General features: G+C 43.6%; 1 protein-coding gene across 6 annotated transcripts in view; it reads left to right on the top strand.

The window, feature by feature from the left end:
* Positions 1-24576, top strand: part of LOC110535706 (rho-related BTB domain-containing protein 2) — a 101119-nt gene that overhangs the window by 39030 nt on the left and 37513 nt on the right. For 5 of the 6 annotated variants that reach the window (XM_021620892.3, XM_021620893.3, XM_090190179.1 and 2 more), the window contains 5 exons: positions 8596-8797; positions 8916-9019; positions 21157-21342; positions 22613-23414; positions 23771-23990. In XM_021620892.3, coding sequence (XP_021476567.3) covers positions 8606-8797; positions 8916-9019; positions 21157-21342; positions 22613-23414; positions 23771-23990 — 1504 coding nt within the window. In that variant the 5' untranslated portion in view covers positions 8596-8605. Of the gene's footprint in view, positions 1-8264; positions 8479-8595; positions 8798-8915; positions 9020-21156; positions 21343-22612; positions 23415-23770; positions 23991-24576 lie in introns of those variants that run through there. The other variant, XM_021620897.3, reaches the window with a different exon arrangement.

Here is a 24576-nt window from a genome sequence, read left to right as displayed (position 1 = left end):
CTCTTGGCATGTCCAGCCCACTCATTATCTCAGCCAATCATGGCTAGAGTGGGAAGGTTGCTAACTCTTTCTGTGGCTTAACCAACAAGGCTCGTAATTTTAACAATTGTATTCGTATTTACAGATGGCATTCAAGTTTGTTATTAAGGCACATGAAAGTTCACATGTTCGAGAAGGCATTTCTGCCAAAAAACACATTTTGATTAAAAAACACAAAATGTTTTTTCAAAGGCTCTCCTGTAAAGTTGTGACTTGCGACATACGCCTAGTCTCCTGAATCGGGTCACAATTCACCATGAGTGCATAGGGGAGAGTGGGGCAAAGGCTAACACTGGTCATTTGTAGGGTAACTTGGGGTAAAATGCCACCCTACCTCAATCTTTTTTGGGGGGAGTGACTGAACATTTTTTGATGAGACAGATTAGATTTTTAGTTGTTAAAGAGTAGTGTCAACCAGGGAACTTGTTTGGGGGGGAAATTATGACATGAAGTGGTTTCTGTTGGAAGTACAGGCAGGGGGCATTACCCCAGGTGGCGGTTTACCTCAAGTTACCATAACAGGTATGCCTAAATTATATTCACTGTGTTTCAGGAATGCTAATCTTATCTGTTTCTAACTACAGAACAGTTTCAGAACAATCTGAGATGGTGGGTGTCGAAAGGACAGAGAGTAAAATTAGAGCCTAGTGAGAGAAAAAGGCAATAAGGATGGTGAGCAATGGAAACAGTAAAAGAGAAAAGAGTAGTGGATGGAGAAAGGGAGAGTTGAGGAGGTGGGGAGCTGAGTTGTTCAGTCTTTCTCTATGAAAGCCCCCACTGCACTGCACTGACCCAAACCTGTACTGAGACACTCCTCTCAAATATGCATGAGGCTGTCTTTGTCTGTTATTTATCTGCACAGACCACCTGCACAGTGACAGTAGCACTACAGACCAGTGGTTAGGGGATGATGGGGGGGGGGGGGATTGCATTGAAGGGGAGTTCCCTCCCCCCTTTGTTTTGGGGGTCCCCTCAGATATTTTAATTAGTATCTCCCCAAAAACATGCGTAAACGCAATGAATATAATTTAAGCCTACATGTTAGGGTAACTTGTGGTGTGGCACCTCTGCCTGTACTTCTCACGGAAACCACATCACATTTTTTTCCTTAAACACCTTCCCTGGTTGCCGCTACTCTTGCTCAACTATAAATCAAATCTTTCTCATCACAATTTAAGTCACTCCTCCACCAAAAAAGATTGAGGTAGGGTGGCATTTTACCCCAAGTGACCCTACAATTGGCACATGTTAGATTTAGCCCCACTCTCCCCTATGCACTCAAGGTGAATTGTAAAGTGCGTCACCATTTTAAACTTGGGGTTTAAAATGGTGCAGTTCCCGCATATTTATGAGTTGATAAATAAATAAAGTAGGAATGGAAAGCTGAGATCACCCCCTTTTTAACAAAGCCATTAAAACTACAGTTTTCCCCGCGATTGCAAGAATTGTTGTGCATTAACTGCTTGTCAGAATGCAGGTTTCCCTCCCTATCGTAACTTGATTGCGCCTCGAGAGAGGAACATTTATCTCGCATAGAACACACAACAACAAGCCGACTAGGTACATACATAAACCATTTTAATATGGGGTTGTCAGATTTCTCTTCATTCCTCGTTTGCAGAGGAAAAGTAAATATGGATCGTTCTAGCATCTTCAAAGTGCACCTCAACAGATTTTTTTTTACGCACACATTATTGGGGCAACATGGATCTTGATCCAGGAGGGGATTGAATGTCTCTGCTGTAACCAAGAAGCTTGCTCTTGACATCTAGCCACTTAGCTAGCAAGTCAGCAAATCAAATGCATAGCTGGAGCCCTGAGCTGAATATAATTTATTCAACACATCATAGATTTATTTTAGTTATACTTAACTTATTTTTTGGTTTTGTTAGTTTAGGTGTATTATACTTCTTCGCCACCTGAGGGGGACACTGAGTAATTTTCCATGTCAATCTGATATATTTTGATACTGGCGTAGCACGCATCCCACATTATTGATAATCGTTATTGAAATATAGTCGGTATTTCTAAATACTCTGGTATACGGTATAAACGGTATATCACCCAAGCCTAGTGTGTGGTGTGTGTGTGTGTGTTTGCTCCTTGGCCAGACGGAGTGTAGCAGAAGGTTTGTTTAAATATGTGGATGAAGGGGGCAGCAGGCAGTGTCACAGTGATCCTCTCACTGCAGTCTGACGTCTGTCAATAATTATTGAACCTTTATTTAACTAGGCGGCCTACCCCGGCCAAACTCTGACCCGGACGACGCTGGGCCAATTGTGTGCCGCCCTATGGGACTCCCAATCACGGCCAGTTGTGATACAGCCTGGAATCGAACCAGGGTCTGTAGTGACGCCTTTAGCGCTGAGATGCAGTGCCTTAGACCGCTGCGCCACACCCCAGTCACAGGCATCTAGGGTGTGTAAAGGTGAAGTTTCCCCTAGAAATTGCTCTTGGGTCAATTTAGAATTTTCCCCGCTAATAGTGAAGGTAAGGATTGGGGGAAGGGAAGCTGATCAAACCAGAGAAACAACTGGATTCTCATTCACATGGAGCCATACCCATCTAATACCACCTTTCATTACTCGCTTTTTCCATTATCAGACGAAGTTTGAACAATCTGTTAATATAAAGGTTGAAATAAGGCCAGCACTGATATAGAGATATATTATATATTTGGATTTGTGTATGCTCTTTTCCACAGCAACATGTCCCAGTAGCACACCCAAAGTATTCGCCTGCACCTTCCTCAGTGTGTCTGCTTTCCACTATTTAATTTTCAATCCTTGTAATACAGGTGACAGCCTAACAGATGATGTCTAGACTGCTGCTTTACACGTGATATGTATAGTAGTGGTCACTGGCTGTGAATGAAACTCTACACTGCTCTCACAGTGTCTAGTTACGGCTTGGCTGTGAGAGGCAGGTGCGTGCGTGTGAGAGACCTCTGCATAGTCAGGGTGATGGTGTAGTGCTCCAGGACTTCTGTCTGATCCCCCTGAGAAACTTTCCACTGCTCCCAGTTACATCACAGCTCACATCTCCCCATGCCTCACAGCCTACCTAAGCCTATTAAAATGCCAGACCCACGACCCCCCCCCCCCCACACACACACACACAAGGTCTGCAGGACATGGGCGAATAGTGTCATATTTTTTTTCAAATATTGTAGTTGCGATTTGACTTGCGATATATACCAGAACACTTGGGTGAACTGTTGGAATTATAGAAATTGAATGATTTATATTAATGGAAACATACAACAATCTTATAGTCAAATGCTATAGCCTATTATTGAATATGCAACTCCTGTAATGAAGCAAATAATATAACGTCATTTTTAAACATTTGCCCAAATGCAATTTGCAAAAAAAAACACAGTGAACCTATTGCGAGCAGTTACATATGCGAAAGAGGTGAAAATCTCTGTTAGAAACTTATAAAGAGGGGGAATCTAAATGGCAACAAGTATGGGGTTGCTGTTGTGACTAGGATTGTGCCTACGGCTTCTGGACAACGAAAGAAAGTTTATATAAAATCCAATAGAACAGGAGAGACAATTGCCTCCACGTTTCTATGGATAGACTTTCACGTGGATACTTTGAACCAAGGTAAGGCATGCTTCATTGTTTGTAAAGTAAAACATTCAGGTTTCAAACAATTATACTTCCTCAGTCTCACATTGCAAAGTGGTGTGTTGCAAAGTGTAAGCAGGCTATACCCTATACATCTGGATGGCGAATTATGAGTTGAGATTGAGATAAAAATAGCTTATTTTTTTTAATCATGGCCACCATTTTTATTTATTTTTGGAAATGTTTTTTTTGTTTATATATTTTTATCCCTTTTTCTCCCCAATTTTGTGATATCCAATTGGCAGTTAGTCTTGTCCCATCGCTGCCACTCCCCTATGGACTCGGGAGAGGCAAAGGTCGAGAGCCATGCATCCTCCGAAACACAACCGTGCCAAGCCGCACAGCTTCTTGCCGCACTGCTTGCTTAACCTGGAAGCCAGCCGCACCAATGTGTCGGAGGGAACACCGTCCAGCTGGCGACCGAAGTCCACTTGCAGACGCCCGTCCTGCCACAAGGTGTCGCTAGAGCACGATGGGACAAGGAATTCCCGGCTGGCCAAACCCTCTCCTAACCCGGACGACGCAGGGCCAATTGTGCGCTGCCTCATGGGTCTCCTGGTGACAGCCTGGGATCGCACCCGGGTCTGTAGTGACTGTGCCAATCTGGAGGAGGCCTCCAAGTTTTAACACACGATTGCATTTCGAATTGTTATTTGTTGCGCTTACAAAAGCAGGCTTCACTCCAGTAGCCTACAGGCTTTTTGAAGAGCTACTCGCACACTGTCTAACAGGTGATAGGCTATTCCACTCCTCAACCTCTCTATGCAGTGTGCATATGATAAATAAAATGCATTGTGACTTAACACGCAGCAATTTAATTCCACAAAATTCTACAAATGAACCTACAGACCGATAAGCATGACCGGTCCAATAACAATTAACCGTTAACCTCATACTAAAAACTCTGTGGTGGTGTTGATCCCATAGGAATGACTGTCCGACACGTATCTTTATTGCTCTACCCACCTTGACAAAAGGAACATCTTTGTGAGAATGCTGTTCATTGACTAGAGTTCAGCGTTCAACACCATAGTGCCCTCAAATCTCATCACTAAGCTAAGGACCCTGGGACTAAACACCTCCCTCTGCAACTGGATCCTGGACTTCCTGACGGGTCTCCCCCAGGTGGTAAGGGTAGGTAACAACACATCCGCCACACTGATCGTCAACACGGGGGCCCCTCAGTGGTGCGTGCTCAGTCCCCTCCTACACTCCCTGTTCACCCATGACTGCATGGCCAGGCACGACTCCAACACCATCATCGAGTTTGCCGATGACAATAGTGGTAGGCTTGATCACAATAGTGGTAGGCTTGATCAACAACAATGATGAGACAGCCTATAGGGAGGAGGTCAGAGACCTGGACGTGTGGTGCCAGCACAACAACCTCTCCCTGAACGTGATCAAGACAAAGGAGATGACTGTGGACTGCAGGAAAAGAAGGACCGAGCACACCCCCATTCTCATCGACGGGGCTGTAGTGGAGCAGGTTGAGAGCTTCACGTTCCTTGGTGTCCACATCACCAACAAACTAACATGGTCCAAGCACACCAAGACAGTCGTGAAGAGGGAACAACAAAGCCTATTTCCCCTCAGGAGACTGAAAAGATCTGGCATGGGTCCCCAGATCCTCAAAAGGTTCTACAGCTGCACCATCGAGAGCATCCTGTCTGGTTGCATCACTGCCTGGTATGGCAACTGCTCGGCCTCCGACCGCAAAGCACTACAGAGTAGAGGTCGACCGATTTATGATTTTTCAACGCCGATACCGATTATTGGAGGACCAAAAAAGCTGACACCGATTAATCGGCCAATTTTTTACAAATGTATTTGTAATAATGACAATTACAACAATACTGAATGAACACTTATTTTAACTTAATATAATACATCAATAAAATCAATTTTGCTTCAAGTAAATAATGAAAAATTATCAATTTGGTTTAAAAATGCAAAAACAAAGTGTTGGAGAAGAAAGTAAAAGTGCAATATGTGCTATGTAAGAAAGCTAACGTTTCAGTTCCTTGCTCAGAACATGAGAACATATGAAAGCTGGTGGTTCCTTTTAACATGAGTCTTCAATATTCCCAGGTAAGAAGTTTTAGGTTGTAGTTATTATAGGAATTATAGGACTATTTCCCTCTATGCCATTTGTATTTCCTTAACCTTTGACTATTAGATGTTCTTATGGCACTTTAGTATTGCCAGTGTAACAGTATTGCTTCCGTCCCTCTCCTCGCTCGAACCAGGAACACAACGACAACAGCCACCATCGAAGCAGCGTTACCCATGCAGAGCAAGGGGAACAACTACTAGAAGGCTCAGAGCGAGTGATGTTTGAAACGCTATTAGCGTGCGCTAACTAGCTAGCCATTTCACTTCGGTTACACCAGCCTCATCTCGGGAGTTGATGGGCTTGAAGTCATAAACAGCGCAATGCTTGATGCACAACGAAGGGCTGCTGGCAAAACGCACGAAAGTGCTGTTTGAATGAATGTTTACCCGCCTGCTTCTGCCTACCACCGCTCAGTCAGATTATATGCAACGCAGGACACGCTAGATAATATATAGTAATATCATCAACTATGTGTAGTTAACTAGTGATTATGATTGATTGTTTTTTTATAAGATAAGTCTAATGCTAGCTAGCAACTTACCTTGGCTAACTGCATTCGCGTACCAGGCAGTCTCCTTGTGGAGTGCAACGAGAGAGAGGCAGGTCGTTATTGCGTTGGACTAGTTAACTGTATAAGGTTGCAAGATTGTATTCCCCGAGCTGACACGGTGAAAATCTGTCGTTCTGCCCCTGAACGAGGCAGTTAACCCACCATTCCTAGGGCGTCATTGAAATAAGAATGTGTTCTTAACTGACTTGCCTAGTTAAATAAAGGAATAAAAATGTAAAAAATTAAATCGGCAAATTGGCGCCCGAAAATACAGTTTTTCGATTGTTATGAAAACTTGAAATCGTCCCCAATTAATCGGCCATTCCGATTAATCGGTCAACCTCTATTACAGAGGGTAGTGCGTACGGCCCAGTACATCACTGGGGCCAAGCTTCCTGCCAACCAGGACCTCTATACCAGGTGGTGTCAGAGGAAGGCCTTAAAAATGGTCAAAGACTCCAGCCAACCTAGTCATAGACTGTTCTCTCTGCTACCGCATGGCAAGCGGTACTGGATTGCCAAGTCTAGGTCCAAAAGGCTTCTTAACAGCTTCTACCCCAAGCCATAAGACTCCTGAACAGATAATCAAATGGCAACCCAGACTATTTGCGTTGTCCCCTCTTTTACGCTGCTGCTACTCTGTTTATTGTCTATGCATAGTCACTTTAACTTACATGTTACCTCAATTACCTCGACTAACCGGTGCCCCCGCAAATTGACTCTGTACCGTCACCCCCCCCCCCCCCCCCCTGTATATATCGCTATTGTTATTTTACTGCTGCTCTTTAATTATTTGTTACTTTTATTTTGTATTTTTTACTTAATACTTATTTTTTCTTAACTGCATTGTTGGGTCAGGGCTTGTAAGTAAGCATTTCACTGTGATACCATTTGATTTAATATTGCGATCTCTCTCCCGCTCCTCCTTTCCCTCCTATTTGTCCACGTACAACTCTCAGAGAGAGCTGTTATTGGTCCACTCCTCTTGCACCTTCTTTGGCCATTACGTGAAGAACTGTTACATAAGGATAAGATGTAGGAACTTTTACGACTTCCTCTATTGCGATACTGATGTAAACCCACATGCCTCACTATGTGTCTTAGACAGAGGAGACGAGAACTAGGGATGGAGCACAGATTAATCCTAGAGTAGACAGGAACTCCCTCTGTTCCCTCGGAATCTCTCAGGGTTTGCGCACTCTCTTCCCTACTCACATAGGCTAAGGTAGGCTGTACAGTACCATTTGTTTTGGCCCCGCACCTGAACACCTGCTGCTCAGTGGCTTTGGAAGCTCTAGGACTTCAATGGACGTGGAATATTCCAAAAGGGAACATGATGTTTTTTTGTAGCTTTTATTAAGCAAGACCTGACATTGTTTTTTTTAGGCCTGTAAACAATATTGTCTCGATCTGTAGCAAATGGGACATAAAATGTATGAGAGGAGCAGGTGTTGGTGGGAATGAGTGGAGGTGTGGGCGGGGGGGGGGGGGGGGCAAGCGGGATTGCCGCTGTCCATTGTCTCTTGTGTCCGATGAATGGGTGCCATTTTTTTGGGCCACTACTGTGTGTCACTGCAGGGACGAAGTGCCACACCGCCGCATCTATGTCAATGGAATAATAATAAGCCTATGAATCTTTCAAAACGGCCCATTTATGGGACCACGGTTTGTTCAGAGTGATAGGACAGGATTGCAGGTTTGGTCTGCCCATATCAGCTGTATCAATATATCACCTGGCAGAGGGGGAGGGGGAGTGGTGTCTTTCATGAGTGCCCCTCAGCAGATGGGATCATCATTCACTCCTCCAAAAATAAAAATCTGCCACTGGGGCTGTGCTCTGGTTTATATAGTTGCCTCTTGTTCTCTCTCTCTCGCTCTCTCCTTCTGTTATGACATAAATAGCCACTCAGTTTTTTATTTCTCTGCCCCCGTACCATGTGTTCACTCTGGAGGAGTTTGGCTGGAGCTGCTCGTTACTGGTCAGTGCGGACTCGGGCTTCTAGCCTTGGCCAAGCTTTTCTGTTGGTGATTGATTTAGGAGCTACCCTGGCTGTTGTCTTGGCCAAAAGCCGTTCAGTATTGTTCCGTTTGTACCTGAATACTTTACTCAAAGACATGCTCTGGAACTTTGGTGACTAGTAAGTCTTTTTTTTAAACATTCCGCTTTGGTATGGATGTGTCAATGTGCCGTTCTATATTCTATGAACAGAGTTACTTTCTAACCCCCGCTCTCTCCTTCTCCCTCTCTCTCCCAGGGCCCTCTCCATGGATATAGACACAGACTATGAGCGGCCCAACGTGGAAACCATTAAATGTGTTGTGGTAGGGGACAACGCGGTGGGCAAGACTAGGCTCATCTGTGCCCGCGCCTGCAATGCAACCCTCACACAGTACCAGCTGCTCGCCACCCACGTGCCAACTGTCTGGGCCATTGACCAGTACCGCGTGTGCCAGGAGGTGGGCATGGACCCACGCGACACACACACACACACACACACACGCACACGCACACAAACATGCACAGCCTGAAAATAATTGGCTCATGCTGTGGTGTGGTGTGTGCCTGACCGTCTAGGTGTTGGAGAGATCACGGGATGTTGTGGATGAGGTCAGTGTGTCCCTGAGACTATGGGACACCTTCGGTGACCATCACAAAGACAGACGCTTCGCGTACGGCAGGTGAGGAGGCACACAAACATGCACACACACACTCACTGAGAGGCCGTGGCTACTTTCGGGTCAGGGTACTTGTTGTCCAGACAGATTCTGGTAACTGACATAATAACTCAACCTGCCTGGCTATAATGCAACCCCCTACAATGCAACACCCCCGCTCCAGTGTCTAAGGCCATGGCATTGTAAAGGATTGACAATATTTAATTTGGCTAAAATCTACCCAAATTCCCCACCGTTCACCTCAGGAGACTGATGTGGCTTTTGGGCTTAAGCACACACACACACACACTATTACATATACACACGCACTGTCACACGTGGTCATTGTGGCTGATATGTGCGTACTGAAAGCTAGATACAGTATCAACAAGATCTCATAATTTCCCTTTGAAATGCAACGTATTATGGAGGAACTTCTATTTGTGACGCAGTAATTCTGTGTGGTTACAGAGTTATTTCCGTGTGGCTACAGGGTTAAAACAGAAGCAACTCAAAGGTTAGCAGTTTAGGCATTAATTCAAAATGGTTAAGGTTAGGGCTGTGGTTTGGGGAGGCTGGCCAACCTCATACCATAAGTATGAGTATAGCCTAATAGCTACAAAAGTCTCACGTTGCCATACCTCCAAAACCACGTCGTTGTCACATTAGGGAAGACTGGTTCGCGTTAAGGCTACTAGGAAGGTAACTACAAATACATTTTAGCTAAGGGCAGCTGTTTAGCTGGTTAAACAAAGGTTAGCCATGTGAAGGGGAAAATGTATGCCCAAGTTAAGAAAGCTTTCCGCACTGGCCGCCTATTTCTGGGTGCTTTTCAAAGCCTATTGGCTCCAATGACTGTAATTTGCTCAATACTAGGGGTTGATAAATAAAGTTGAGATCATTAGAAAGGAGATATTCTACTATTTTCTACTGTAGGTAGGTAATTCAAAATGAGTTTACTCTGTTGTTGCTAGCGATATTCATTAAAACATGTATAACTTTATTTCTTGATATATATACAGTTGAAGTCGGATTTTTACATACACTTAGGTTGGAGTTATTAAAACTCGCTTTTTCAACCACTCCACAAATTTCTTGTTAATTAACAAACTATAGTTTTGGCAAGTCGATTAAGACATCTACTTTGTGCATGACACAAGTACTTTTTCAAACAATTGTTTACAGCCAGATTATTTCACTTATAATTCACTGTATCACAATTCCAGTGGGTCAGAAGTTAACTGTGTTGACTGTGCCTTTAAACAGCTTGGAAAATTCCAGAAAATGATGCCATGGCTTTAGAAGCTTCTGATAGGCTAATTGACATCATTTGAGTCAATTGGAGGTGTACCTGTGGATGTATTTTAAGGCCTACCTTCAAACTCAGTGCCTCTTTGCTTGACATCATGGGAAAATCAAAAGAAATCAGCCAAGACAGAAAACAAATTGTGGACATCCACAAGTCTGGTTCATCCTTGGGAGCAATTTCCAAATGCATGAAGGTACCACGTTCATTTGTACAAACAGTAGTATGCAAGTATAAACACCATGAGACCATGCAGCCATTATCCCGCTCAGGAAGGAGACGCGTTCTGTCTCCTAGAGATTAACTTGCTTTGGTGCGAAAAGTGCAAATCAATCCCAGAACAACATTAAAGGACCTTGTGAAGATGCTGGAGGAAACAGGTACAAAGTATCTATATCCACAATGAAACGAGTCCTATATCGACATAACCTGAAAGGCCGCTAAGCAAGGAAGAAGCCACTGCTCCAAAACCGCTATAAAAAAGACATACTACGGTTTGCAACTGCATATGGGGACAAGATTGTACTTTTTGGAGAAATGTCCTCTGGTCTGATGAAACAAAAATAGAACTGTTTGACCATAATGACCATTGTTATGTTTGGAGGAAAAAGGGGGAGGCTTGCAAGCTGAAGAACACCATCCCAACTGTGAAGCACAGTGGTGGCAGCATCATGTTGTGGGGGTGCTTTGCTGTAGGAGGGACTGGTGCACTTCACTAAATGGATGGCATCATGAGGCATGAAAATTATGTGGATATATTGAAGCAACATCTCAAGACATCAGTCAGTAAGTTGAAGCTTGGTCGCAAATGGGTCTTCCAAATGGACAATGACCCCAAGCATACTTCCAAACTTGTGTAAAAATGCCTTAAGGACAACAAAGTCAAGGTATTGGAGTGACCATCACAAAGCCCTGACCTCAATCCTATAGAAAATCTATGGGCAGAACTGAGAAGGCGTGTGCAAGCAAGGAGGCCTACAAACCTGACTCAGTTACACCAGCTCTGTCAGGAGGAATGGGCCAAAATTCACCAAATGTATTGTGGGAAGCTTGTGGAAGGCTACCCGAAACGTTTGACCCAAGTTTAACAATTTAAAGGCATTGCTTACAAATTCTAATTGAGTGTATGTAAACTTCTGACCCACTGGGAATGTGATGAAAGAAATAAAAGCTGAAATAAATAATTTTCTCTACTATTATTCTGACATTTCACATTCTTAAAATAAAATTGTGATCCTAACTGACCTAATACAGGGAATTTTAACAAGGATTAAATGTCATATAGTTGAAGTCGGAAGTTTACATGCACCTTAGCCAAATACATTTAAACTCAGTTTCACAATTCCTGACATATAATCCTAGTAAAAATTCCCTGTCTTAGGTCAATTAGGATCACCACTTTATTTTAAGAATGCGAATGATTTCAGATTTTGTTTCTTTCATCACATTACCAGTGGGTCAGAAGTTTACATTGCTCCTAAGGATGAAATTGCTCCTAAGGATGAATCAGACGTGTGGAGGTCTACATTTTTTTTCTGAGGTCTTCGCTGATTTCTTTTGATTTTCCCATGATGTCAAGTAAAGAGGCACTGAGTTAGAAGGTAGTAATTGAAATACATCCACAGGTACACCTCCAATTGACTCAAATGATGTCAATTAGCCTATCAGAAGCTTCTAAATCCATGACATCATTTTCTGGAATTTTCCAAGCTGTTTAAAGGCACAGTCAACTTTGTGCATGTAAACTTCTGACCCACTGAAAATATGATACAGTAAATTATAAGTGAAATTATCTGTCTGTAAACAATTGTTGGAAAAAAGTATTGTCATGCATAAAGTAGATGTCCTAACCAACTTGCCAAAACTATAGTTTGTCAACAAGAAATTTGTGGAGTGGTTGAAAAACGAGTTTTAATGACTCCAACTTAAGTGTATGTAAACTTCCGACATCAACTGTACATACATACATACATACATACATACAGTACCAGTCACAAGTCACCAGTCACAAGTTTGGACACACCTACTCATTCCAGTGCTGGGTATTTTTATATTCCAAGGAAGACGTACATGTATATTTACTCTCCTCCATCAGACAGACATAACGGGATCATCTCTATCCCTCTCACCCAGACCTTTCAGACATAGCACTGATCCTCACCCAGCCAGCTAGCAGGACTTAATCCACACACACGCACGCACGCACGCAAACACACGCACGCAAACACACGCAAACGCACGCACGCAAACACACACACACACACACACACACACGCACGCACACAATGAGAGCAGGATGTTTTGAGTGACAGAGAGTGTGCATGCGTGCGCGGCTGTGTGTGTGTGTGGCTCTGCTCCTTTTCAAATTGTCAGTGACTCATTGTCTGTGTGTGCTCAGCCAGCCTGCAGTCAGCTGATAGCACAGTGCCAGCTCAGCTGTTCTCTGCCCGTCTGTTTGGGCGCTGTGGGGCTCAACATCTTGCCCTAAACCCACCCTCAGATCGCCATGCCACCCCATGCAAGCACCCTTATTTTATTTTAGTATTATTTATTTCACCTTTTTTAACCAGGTAGGCTAGTTGAGAAAACGTTCTCATTTACAACTGCAACCTGGCCAAGATAAAGCAAAGCAGTGCGACACAAACATCAACACAGAGTTACAAATGGAATAAACAAACATACAGTCAATAACACAATAGAAAAGTCTATATACAGTGTGTTCAAATGAGGTAGGATACGGGTGGTAAGGCAATAAATAGGACATAGTGGCAAAATAATTACAATTTAGCAATCAAACACAGGAGTGATAGATGTGCAGAAGATGAATGTGCTTGTAGAGAAAGAGAGGGTCCAGATTGTCTAGCCCGGCTGATTTGTAGGGGTCCAGATTTTGCAGCTCTTTCAGAACATCAGCTATCTGGATTTGGGTGAAGGAGAAATGGGGAGGCTTGGGCAAGTTGCTGTGGGGGGTGCAGGGCTGTTGACCGGGGTATGGGTAGCCAGGTGGAAAGCATGGCCACCTGTAGAAAAATGCCTATTGAAATTCTCAGTTATCGTGGATTTATCGGTGGTGACAGTGTTTCCTAGCCTCAGTGCAGTGGGCAGCTGGGAGGAGGTGCTCTTACTCCATGGACTTTAGTGTCCCAGAACTTTTTGGAGTTAGTGCTACAGGATGCAAATTTATGTTTGAAAAAGCTAGCCTTTGCTTTCCTAACTGCCTGTGTATATTGGTTCCTAACTTCCCCCAATCAACTACTTATAAGTATGCTCACACTGTCCTCTCTCTGTACAAGAGTATTTCATAGGGTTTGTTATTTGATCATAGGGTGTATATATATTTACACACCGTTCAAAAGTTTGTGGTCACTTAGAAATGACCTTGTTTTTGAAAGAAAGGTAAATTTTTTGTCTATTTAAAATAACATCAAATAGACCCGAAATACAGTGTAGACATTGTTAATGTTGTAAATGACTATTGGAGCTGGAAACGGCAGATTTTTTTTGGGGGGGGGGGGGGGGGATATCTACATAGGTGTTCAGAGGCCCATTATCAGCATCCATCAGTCCTATATTCCAATGGCACTTTGTGTTCGCTAATCCAAGTTTATCGTTTTAAAAGGCTAATTGATCAATAGCAAACGCTTTTGCAATTATGTTAGAACAGATGAAAACTGTTGTCCTTAACCTTTCTGATCTCCCCATCCCGGATCCGGGATCGTGAATACAGACTCAAGCTCATTACCATAACGCAACGTTAACTATTCATGAAAATCGCAAATGAAATGAAATAAATATGCTAGCTCTCAAGCTTAGCCTTTTGTTAACAACACTGTCATCTCAGATTTTCAAAATATGCTTCTCAACCATTGCAAAACAAGCATTTGTGTAACAGTATTGATGGCTAACGTAGCATTTAGCATTAGCATTCAGCTGGCAACATTTACACAAAAAAACAGAAAAGCATTCAAATAAAATCATTTACCTTTGAAGAACTTCAGATGTTTTCAATGAGGAGACTCTCAGATAGCAAATGTTCAGTTTTTCCTGAAAGATTATTTGTTTAGGACAAATCGCTCCGTTTTCTGCGTCACGTTTAGCTATGAAAAAACCCCTGTATCCAGGATTGTGTAAATCTATCAGCAAGCTCATTAGCATAACACAACGTTAACTATTTATGAAAATCGCAAATGAAATGAAATAAATATGCCATCTCTCAAGCTTAGCCTTTTGTAAACAACACTGTCATCTCAGATTTTCAAAATATGCTTCTCAACCATAGGAAAACAATAATTTGTGTAAAAGTAGCTAGCTAGCGTTAGCATTTCGCGTTAGCATTTAGCGTTAGCATTAGCGTTAGCATCCAGCATGCAACATTAACAAAAACATAAAAGCCTTCAAATAAAATAATTTACCTTTGAAGAACTTCTGATGTTTTCAATGAGGATACTCTCAGTTAGATAGCAGATGCTCAGTTTTTCCAAAAAGATTCCTTGTGTATTAGAAATAGCTCCGTTTTATACATCACATTTGGCTACCAAAAAAAATCTGAAAATTCAGTCCTCAAAACGCGAACTTTTTTCCAAATTAACTCCATAATATCGACTGAAAACATGGCAAACGTTGTTTAGAATCAATCATCAAGGTGTTTTTCCACATATCTCTTCATTGATACATCGTTCTTGGACACATGCTTTCTCCCCTGAATCAAATGGTAAAGTAGAAGCAGCTGGCAATTGCGCACCGAATTCGACGCAGGACACCAGGCGGACACTTGGAAAATGTAGTCTCTTATGGTCAATCTTCCAATGATATGCCTACAAATACAGCCATATAAGGAGCCATATACAGCCATATAAGGAGAGAATGGAAAACAGAGCTTCAGAAATTCTGCTAATTCCTGGGTGATGCATCATCTTGGTTTCGCCTGTAGAATGAGTTCTGGGGCACTTACAGACAAAATCTTTGCAGATTCTGAAACTTCAGAGTGTTTTCTTTCCAAAACTGTCAAGAATATGCATAGTCGAGCATCTTTTCGTGACAAAATATCGCGCTTAAAACGGGAACGTTTTTTATCCAAAAATGAAATAGCGCCCCTAGAGCTCTAACTGGTTAAAGAAGCAATAAAACTGGCCTTCTTCAGACCAGTTGAGAATCAGGAGCATCAGCGTTTGTGGGCTCGATTACAGGCTCAAAATGGTCAGAAACAAATACCTTTCTTCTGAAACTCGTCAGTCTATTCTTGTTCTGAGAAATTAAGTTTATTCCTTTCGAGAAATTGCCAAGAAACTGAAGATCTTGTACAACGCTGTGTACTACTCCCTTCACAGAACAACGCAAACCAGGCCTCCCGGGTGGCGCAGTGGTTAAGGGTGCTGTACTGCAGCGCCAGCTGTGCCATCAGAGACTCTGGGTTCGCGCCCAGGCTCTGTCGTAACCGCCCGCGACCGGGAGGTCCGTGGGACAACGCACAATTGGCCCGGGCGACGGCCCGGGTTAGGGAGGGGTTGGCCGGTAGGGATGTCCTTGTCTCATCGCACACCAGCGACTCCTGTGGCGGGCCCTGTGGTGGGCCGGGCGCAGTGCGCGCTAACCAAGGTTGCCAGGTGCACGGTGTTTCCTCCGACACATTGGTGCGGCTGGCTTCCGGGTTGGATGCGCGCTGTGTTAAGAAGCAGTGCGGTTGTGTATCAGAGGACGCATGACTTTCAACCTTCGTCTCTCCCGAGCCCGTACGGGAGTTGTAGCGATGAGACAAGATAGTAGCTACTAAAACAATTGGATACCACGAAATTGGGGAGAAAACGGGGTAAAATTTTAAAAATAATAATAATTATATATATTTTTTAAATAGCCTAACCAGAATAGAAAGAGGAGTTGGAGGCCCCGGTGCACAAGAGGACAATACATTAGTTTGAAAAACAGATGCCTTACAAATCCTCAACTGGCAGCTTCATTAAATAGTACCCGCAAAACACCAGTCTCAACGTCAACAGTGAAGAGGCACCTCTGTGATGCAGGCCTTCAATGCAGAGTTGAAAAGAAAAAGCCATATCTCAAACTGGCTAATAAAAATAAAAGATTAAGATGGGCAAAAGGACACATACACTGGACAGAGGAACTCTGCCTAGAAGGCCAGCATCCCCGAGTCTCCTCTTCACTGTTGACAGTGAGACAGTTTTAAGCCATGCTAACATAATTGCAAAAGGTTTTTCTAATGATCAATTAGCCATGTAAAATGATAAACTTGGATTCGCTAACACAATGTGCAATTGGAACACAGGAGTGATGGTTGCCGATTATGGGCCTCTGTATGCCTATGTAGATATTCCATACAAAAATCTTCCCTTTCCAGCTACAATAGTCATTTACAACATTAACCATGTCTGCACTGTATTTCTGATCAATATGATATTTTAATGGACAAAAAATGTGCTTTTCTTTCAAAAATAAGGACATTTCTAAGTGACCCCAAACTTTGGAGTGGTAGTATGTGTATGTATGTATATATTATAGTCTCAATTACTAATTTATTTATTACTTATTTATTTGTATCAAGACGTTATCAAGAAGTTAGCCTATTATTGATTTAATGCCCACAGTATGTCACTCCAATGACTAAATAGGTGAGTTATTAACACTTCTGTCACCATTATGGAGTGACATAGTGCTTGCAAAATCTCTAATAACAGTGGGAAGTGTGTGTCTGTATCTAGGGATCTCTGCTGGGTTGTGTATACACCAAGCAGTCAGCCAGTCAGTCAGGAGTTTGAGCTCAGCCTCACTCTATATCCTGTTAAAACATTTAACACCTAGCTTTGGTTACATAATGTTAGCTAGCAGCCCTGCTGACCTTTGTAGATTGACTTGACAATGACAGAGTAGGGTGAAGTTGCCCCTAGATGCTGAACTTGGGTCAGTTTTGGATTTCCCCCCACTAATAGTTAAGGTTAGGTTTGGGGGAGGGGAAGCTGATCCTAGATCTGTACCCAGACGAAACTTCAACAAAAAACCTCCTAATAGTTCTTATTCACGTGTAGTTGGTAAATGATTGGCCAACGGTTTCAGTGAGCTATATAGACTCCCAATGTGTGTCAGCGTGTTTTGTCTTCTCCTCTCTGACTCATACATGGACGTATGAACATTCACATGGACAGATTCATCAGACAGATGCAGGGAGAGTCACAACCCTTACCACAAGGGCAAAAGCACAAACACACTAACATAGATTAAAGCAGTCTGAGCCATGGAAATGACACATTGACAGGATGCTAATGGGAATTCCTGTTTGTGTGTGTACTTGTGCGTACTGTGTCAATACTAGCCCTATGATGTCATGGTTTAGCACAGGATTACGTCGAACATTTAGAGAAGGTGTAATTTTCCATAGGTTACATATTGGTGGAAGTTAAGATGTGGTCTATGGAACAGGTGTTATTCTTTTGCCTATTTTGCCGACGACTCTATCTAGCTTCTAGCTTTTATCATGTTGGCTGTGCATTACCTAGTTGTTTAAACCTAGTTGACTCTGTTGACCGGTTACGTTTCAGTAGAACTTGAGCTCATCCCCGAATGTTTCATCTTCCATTATCGTCTTAACCCCTAAGGTTGATGTCCGCGCCCCACCGAAATCGAATTAGCATAATACAAAAATCCCCATAAATATGTCAGTTTAAGCTAGAGATACCTCTTTTTTTTTTTTGCATTGGATACGCCTATGTCACCGCATCTGCGGTGAAAAGTGACAGAGCTAGAGCTGTGTTTGTCAGACCATGAGACATCCAGAAAATCGGTGTTCTCACAAAAACTTTCTTTTTTTTGTTTGATACTTCAAGGGGTTTTCAAATTCAAAATAAAATAGCTAAATGATCCTTGGTATGACATACTTAAACAATTACATATACCAGGGGTTCTTAAACTTGTTCAGCCTGAGAACCAAATGAGAAAGTCTGTGTTTTTCCTGGGACGCAAGCTTATGAAAACATGCAACTATATGCAAATATTGGTACATTTCATTGCCTAAAACAAATGCAATATAGACAAATAACAATGAAATGAAATACCCATTTAATTAACTATTCATGTTTGTTTTTCCCCATTAAAAAACACTCTTACATATCTGTCTAGGTTGGAACTGTTGCTATTAAAAACAAAGAAATCATTTTCTTTCAGAAACTGGAAAACACACACGCGCACACAGTCCTAATGAGAGGTGTGCGACTGGTTGAAGTTTTCAACAAGCGTGTCTATTCTGGGCTTAGTTTTTGACAGTGCAACCCTGAGGTAATGCTCAGCATTGGATCTGTTTCTGTGCTGTTTTTTTTAAGTATGCCAGAATCCAGAACCCTGTCTCACATAAGTATGTGGTGCCAAACTAGGTCAGAACATCTACTGCTTTCTCAGCCAGGCAGGAGACCGCTTCCTGCTGTAGATCAGCAACCCAGAACTGTGTGTGTGTTAGCCTCAAAAACCACCTTGCAGTTTATAGCAGTTCAGAATCAAAAATATGACTTGTATTTAAACAGCAACAGTTCCAACCTAGACTTGTTTTCAACAATAATTTATACAGTAGGCCTGATCATGTGTCATCTTCATATGTACTGTTACTTATGATTTCACTATCAATAGCTAGCTAGCTTGCTTTGGCTAACGTTAGCCAGCTAGCTATTAGCTGTGTACAAGGAGATTGTTTGAAAGAGAAACTCACATCGACTACTATGAGAGATAGTACTCCCTTATTTCTGCTTACCATCACCTGATTTAGTCATCCACTGTCGAAGCACTGTTTCCTGAAGCATTCTGCCCTGTCCTGAAAGAACTCCCTGGGTTGACCGTCATGCTGTGGCTGTTTGGTCGGGACGTGTCGTTTTAATTTGTTCCATTTTGAGAGACTCATTCAGCACTAACCCGCACAAAACACATTGGGCGCTCCTCGTTATTTCTCAAAGTGTGTATTAAACCAAGAGAGAGAAACTCATCGCTGTATTTGCGTTTCATGACAGTTGGGCTCAGTCAGAACTTGTTGCTAGCTTGAGTCCATTTGATGACAGCGGTGAGGGAAGGCGAGTGGGAATGACAATTCAGTTGCCGCTTCAAAACAACCAGGAACTCGGAAATCTCCCACATTCAGCTTCAGTGTGTTCAAATATAACTGGGAACTCTGAGGGGAAAAAAACAAGTTCCAACTGGGTCAAATCAATTTGAACGGTCATCCAACTCGGCCTCTTTCTATAGCTACAACTTTCCAACCTGAAGATCACTGAAATCATGATTTGACCTCGTATTTTTCCGAGTTCCCAGTTGTCTTGAACACGGCAAGTGGCTGATGGCGCACCATCATCTGCTGCTGTATGACAGTACTGCGGAGTGATCTTCAAAAAAACTGCAGAAAAAAACATCAGGTAAACCTCGAAGCACATTGGGATCTCCCGTCCACTGACGCAGCTGCCAAACTGAGTAGAGAAAACGCTGCTAATCAGAGCGCACTGAACAGAGAGTGCAGTTGCACTTGGCCATATCATTTCATGAAATAATTATACATTTACTCTGACATGTCGCAACCCATACTTTAAGAAAGGCTGCCATATAGCTTAGTAGAACCCCCCCCCCCCCTACACACACACACACACACACACATACACACACTCCCCTGCCAGCTTAGACAGGATTTTGACACTTATGGGTTAATAACCCTTTTGAAAAACATTAATCTGACCATGGTTGTTGGCCTTAGGGCTGGCATAATTACTGTATAACTGTGTAACCAATGATTATGGAACGAACAGCTGACTGAAGACGGGTCAGCGGGACATTCCTGCAGTTGAGTCCATTTCTGCGGTAACATGGAATCTTAACAACGTACTAACACTTTGTTGCTCCGTGCTGAAATGTAGAATGTTAATTCTAATTATGTTGACTTATGAGGCTCATGCAATGGAATGTATTTTTTGTAATGTCTAAGTTGAATCAACAATATTATCAGTACATATTGATGGATACACTTCCTTCTTTGACTTCCTGCTTTTAATTCCCTCTTCGCTCCTATAGATACACTCGCAATGGTCCACCCAATTATGCCATTATACCAATTACTGTCATCCAAAATTCTATGACCGTCACAGCCCTACTTATTGATTCAAATTATAATAATATATTTAGTGAATTCCATGTTTTGACCCCGGATAAATCCCAATAAAATTAAACAATTAGCCTATTTATCTTTACTGAAGTCCATTTCCATTGGCACTATAATGGAGTGCTCTGTTTAGTCTGAAATCAGGGAAGAGTGGAGAGGCTCCCTTAGTGCTGTGCTGTGCTGGTTATGTGGTAGCTGGCATATTCATTCACATATGGGAAGCTACACTCACATGCCCGTCAGAGCCGTGCCTCAGAGACACTAGTGGTTGAGAACAGCCTTAAGTCCTGTTGTCCGCCTGGCCCATCGCACTGACTGGCTGAGGAAGTAAGTAGCTGATGCTGCACTGTAGCTATTGTTTGTGTGTGTGTGTGTGTGTGTGTGTGTGTGTGTTGCTCTATTATTAGCCACTTTCTGTGGCATTGGCAGCCTTACAGCCTTAGTGGGCTTACATAAGAGATAGAAAGGGGCTTCATAGCCCACCAGCCTCAGAGGCCTGTAGACATGACACACACACACACACACACAACCCTATGACCTCACACCCCAGCCCGCTCAGTGTCGCCATCCATATTCACTGTGCCTAGCAGCACTAGTGCAGACTCTTTTCAGACATGTTTTTGACCTCCAGGAATGCACTTCCATCTCTCTCTCTCTCTCTCTTACCCCCTCCCTCCTTTCCCCAACTATCTCGCCCTCCTCTCTTATTTGTGTGTGGCACAGGTCTGACGTGGTGGTGCTGTGTTTCTCCCTGGCCAACCCCAACTCCCTGCGCCACGTCCGCACCATGTGGTACCCTGAGATTAAGCACTTCTGCCCCCGCACCCCTATCATCCTGGTGGGCTGCCAGCTGGACCTGCGCTATGCCGACCTGGAGGCTGTCAACCGCGCCCGCAGACCCCTAGCCAAGTAAGACCACAATCACCCTGGTCTTCCTGAGACGGGTCCATGTCAGACCTGGGTTTAAAATCAAATCGTATTTGTCACATGCGCTGAATACCACAGGTTACCTTATCGTGAAATGCTTACTTACAAGCTCTTAACCAACAATGCAGTTCAAGAAATAGAGTTAAGAAAATATTTACTAAATAAACTAAAGTAAAAAATAAAAAGTAACACAAGAAAATAACAGTACCGAGGCTATGTGCGGGGGTACAGGTTAGTCGAGGTCATTTGTACATGTAGGTAGGGGTGAAGTGCCTGCATAGATAATAAACAACGAGTAGCAGCAGTGTAAAATCACGGGGGGGCAGTATGCACTACCCTCTAGCGCCTTACGGTCGGATGCCAGACGGTGATTCAACTGGTCAGGATCCTCTCGATGGTGCAGCTGTAGAACTTCTAGAGGATCTGGGGACCCATGTCAAATCTTTTCAGTCTCCTAGGGGGGGGGGGGTAAAAGGTTTTGTCATGCCCTCTTCACGACTGTCTTGGTGTGTTTGAACATGATAGCTTGTTGGTGAAGTTCAAGGTGAGTGATCGCTGATCTGATATCCAGAAGCTGTTTTTGGTCATAAGCGATGGTAGCAGCGACATTATGTACAAAATAATGTACGAAAAAACACACACAATAGCACAGTTGGTAAATCGTCACCCATCCCCTCCGGCGCCATTATAAGCATATTTACTTTCTTATTTTATGTTTTGATTTTCAAGTAATGTGCCCGAATCCAACTACTTTTATTTGAAGTATTTGAAAGTATTTTCAAATCATTTCCTAGAAATAGACCTACTATTTGAAACTATTTTCAAATAGCCAACAATATTTGTTTCCAAATATATCTCAAGTATCCCCTAGGACAAAACAGACCAGGGAACAAATGCAGTATTTAAATATTTGTGTTTGAAAATACACTTGTCTGTGTATTTCAGTATTTTCAAATACATGGCAATATTTGACTCTTTGAAAGTAATTGAAATACTTAAAATAGTTTTTGAACCCAGGTCTGGACCACCTTGACCGCAGCAGTCCCATCACATCCATTGGCTGGATGTTTGGCATTTGATTGAATCGCAAACATACCTGTCCAGCCTTCTGTCTGTCCATAGTTTCTTTCCTTGTTATTGTCTAATACATTCTTGACTCAGTTACAGCCCACGATAGCACAGTTATAGCACAATCATTTCATTAGATATCTATCTCTCTGCTAATTCTCTAACCCTCTCCCTTTGTCCTCAGACCCATCAAGCCAACAGATATCCTACCTCCAGAGAGAGGCCACGAGGTGGCAAAGGAGCTGGGCATTCCCTACTTTGAGACCAGCATCGTGGCCCAGTTTGGGGTAAAGGATGTGTTCGACAATGCTATCCGTTCTGCCCTTATCTCCCGCCGCCACCTCCAGTTCTGGAAGTCCCACCTGAAGAGAGTCCAGCGGCCCCTCCTCCAGGCACCGTTCCTGCCTCCCCGTCCCCCTCGCCCTGTGGTTGGCATCCCCGACCCCCCTCCCATCGATGGAGAGGCCCCTGATTCCCTCTTCTGCCAGTCGCTGTGCGCCGACGTCCTCTTCCTTCTCCAGGGCGGTGCCACGCGCGTCTTCGCACACAAAGTCTACCTGGCCACATCCTGCTCCAAGTTCTATGACCTCTTCACCCTGGACCTGCTGGCTACTGAGTCAGATTGGGAGGGAGAGGAGCGAGCTGAGAGCGGGGAGGAGGACGAGCAGAGCAGGAGAGGGGCCAAAGAGCAGGCGGGGCGCACGAAGAGCTTGGACATCGATAAGGAGGGGGAGGGGGGCGCCAGGGGACTCAAACGGCCACCCATGCTCCAGCAGGGCTCCCTGAGGACTTCCAAAAGTGATAACGCCCTCCCCGCCAGGAGCCAGTGCCCTCTGGGGCCCCTGGGAGCCGGCCGTGGCCTCTCGGGATGGGGGAGGGGCTTCCTGAGTGTGTACCTGGAGCACATAGCTGATCCTGAGACGGGGCGACTTCGCCTCATGACTGTGGTCTCCATGGACGGCCTCATACAGGAAGAACCCTTCCAGGTAAGATCAGATACCAACAAAACAATTCTTGCAAGATGCTTTGGATAATAGCGTCTGCTAAATCACTATATTAAATCATGCAAAACCAGCTACACCGTGAGGTTCCCATTCCCATCACTGTTCCAGGGTTGTATAATCATTTTAGTTCACTGTGAAGAATGTCCCCCACTGGTCATTCCAACCATAACACATTTTAGGGCAACAAAGACATTTTAAAGGAGAATTAAAGGTCATTAAAGTGAAGTTAATCCAAACACATCAAATGGTGTTTATTAACTTAATTTATACCACTGCTTGGCTTAATACTCAATTCCGAGAGGGTGTTGATTATTTTTTCAACTTTGCTGTGGTTCCAGGCGGTGCTGCAGTACCTGTACACAGGCAGTCTGGACGAGAGCCGAGGGGGCCTGATGCAGGTGGCCACCATCGCCGAGCTGCTGGAGGTGTTTGACCTGAGGATGATGGTGGCCAACGTGCTGAACCGTGAAAGCTTCATGAACCAGGAGATCACCAAGGCCTTCCATGTCCGCCGAGCCAACCGCATCAAAGAGTGCCTCAGCAAGGGTACCTTCGCCGGTAAACACACTGCCCCCACTTGCCTTGACATACTGCGTTCTCAGAGCTAGTGTGCATGCGTTTGCGTGCATTTGTGTGTGTGTGTGTGAACAGCACGTTTAGCATTCCCACTTTATTCCAATATTTTCCCATGAATTCAGACATCTGGATCTGTGGCCAAGATATTGCTTTTCCTATCTTCAATCTTTTGTTTGTGTCCTGTCCTTCATTTGGTGTCATCGATCTAAATATGTGTCGCTGAGCTTCGCTGCTTTCTCCGTATGTGTGCCATGCCCATGTTTCTTTACGCCACTTATTTCTGGTTCGTGTGTGTGCATGTTGGCTATAGCGTTTACCTCAAGGTGAGAGTCCTATACCATCTCTAAAGTAACTGTTGACTTTTCTACCATCAGCTGGCATATCACAATCCTTATTTTATAGTCATTGTGTCTGTTTCCGTGGGTTTTTCTTTTTCAATATGCACAGAAGTCTGTGGACACCCCTTCAATTTAGTGGATTCGGCTATTTCAGCCACACCTGTTGCTGACAGGTGTAAAAAAAATGCACGCAGCCATGCAATCTCCATAGACAAACATTGGCAGCAGAA

Source organism: Oncorhynchus mykiss, chromosome 11 (assembly GCF_057628025.1).
Source record: "Oncorhynchus mykiss isolate SJ-2025 chromosome 11, ASM5762802v1, whole genome shotgun sequence".
In the NCBI taxonomy this organism is placed as follows: Eukaryota; Metazoa; Chordata; class Actinopteri; order Salmoniformes; family Salmonidae; genus Oncorhynchus; species Oncorhynchus mykiss.
The sequence above is the reverse complement of the archived record's forward strand: the minus strand, read 5'-3'. Positions and strand labels throughout refer to the sequence as shown.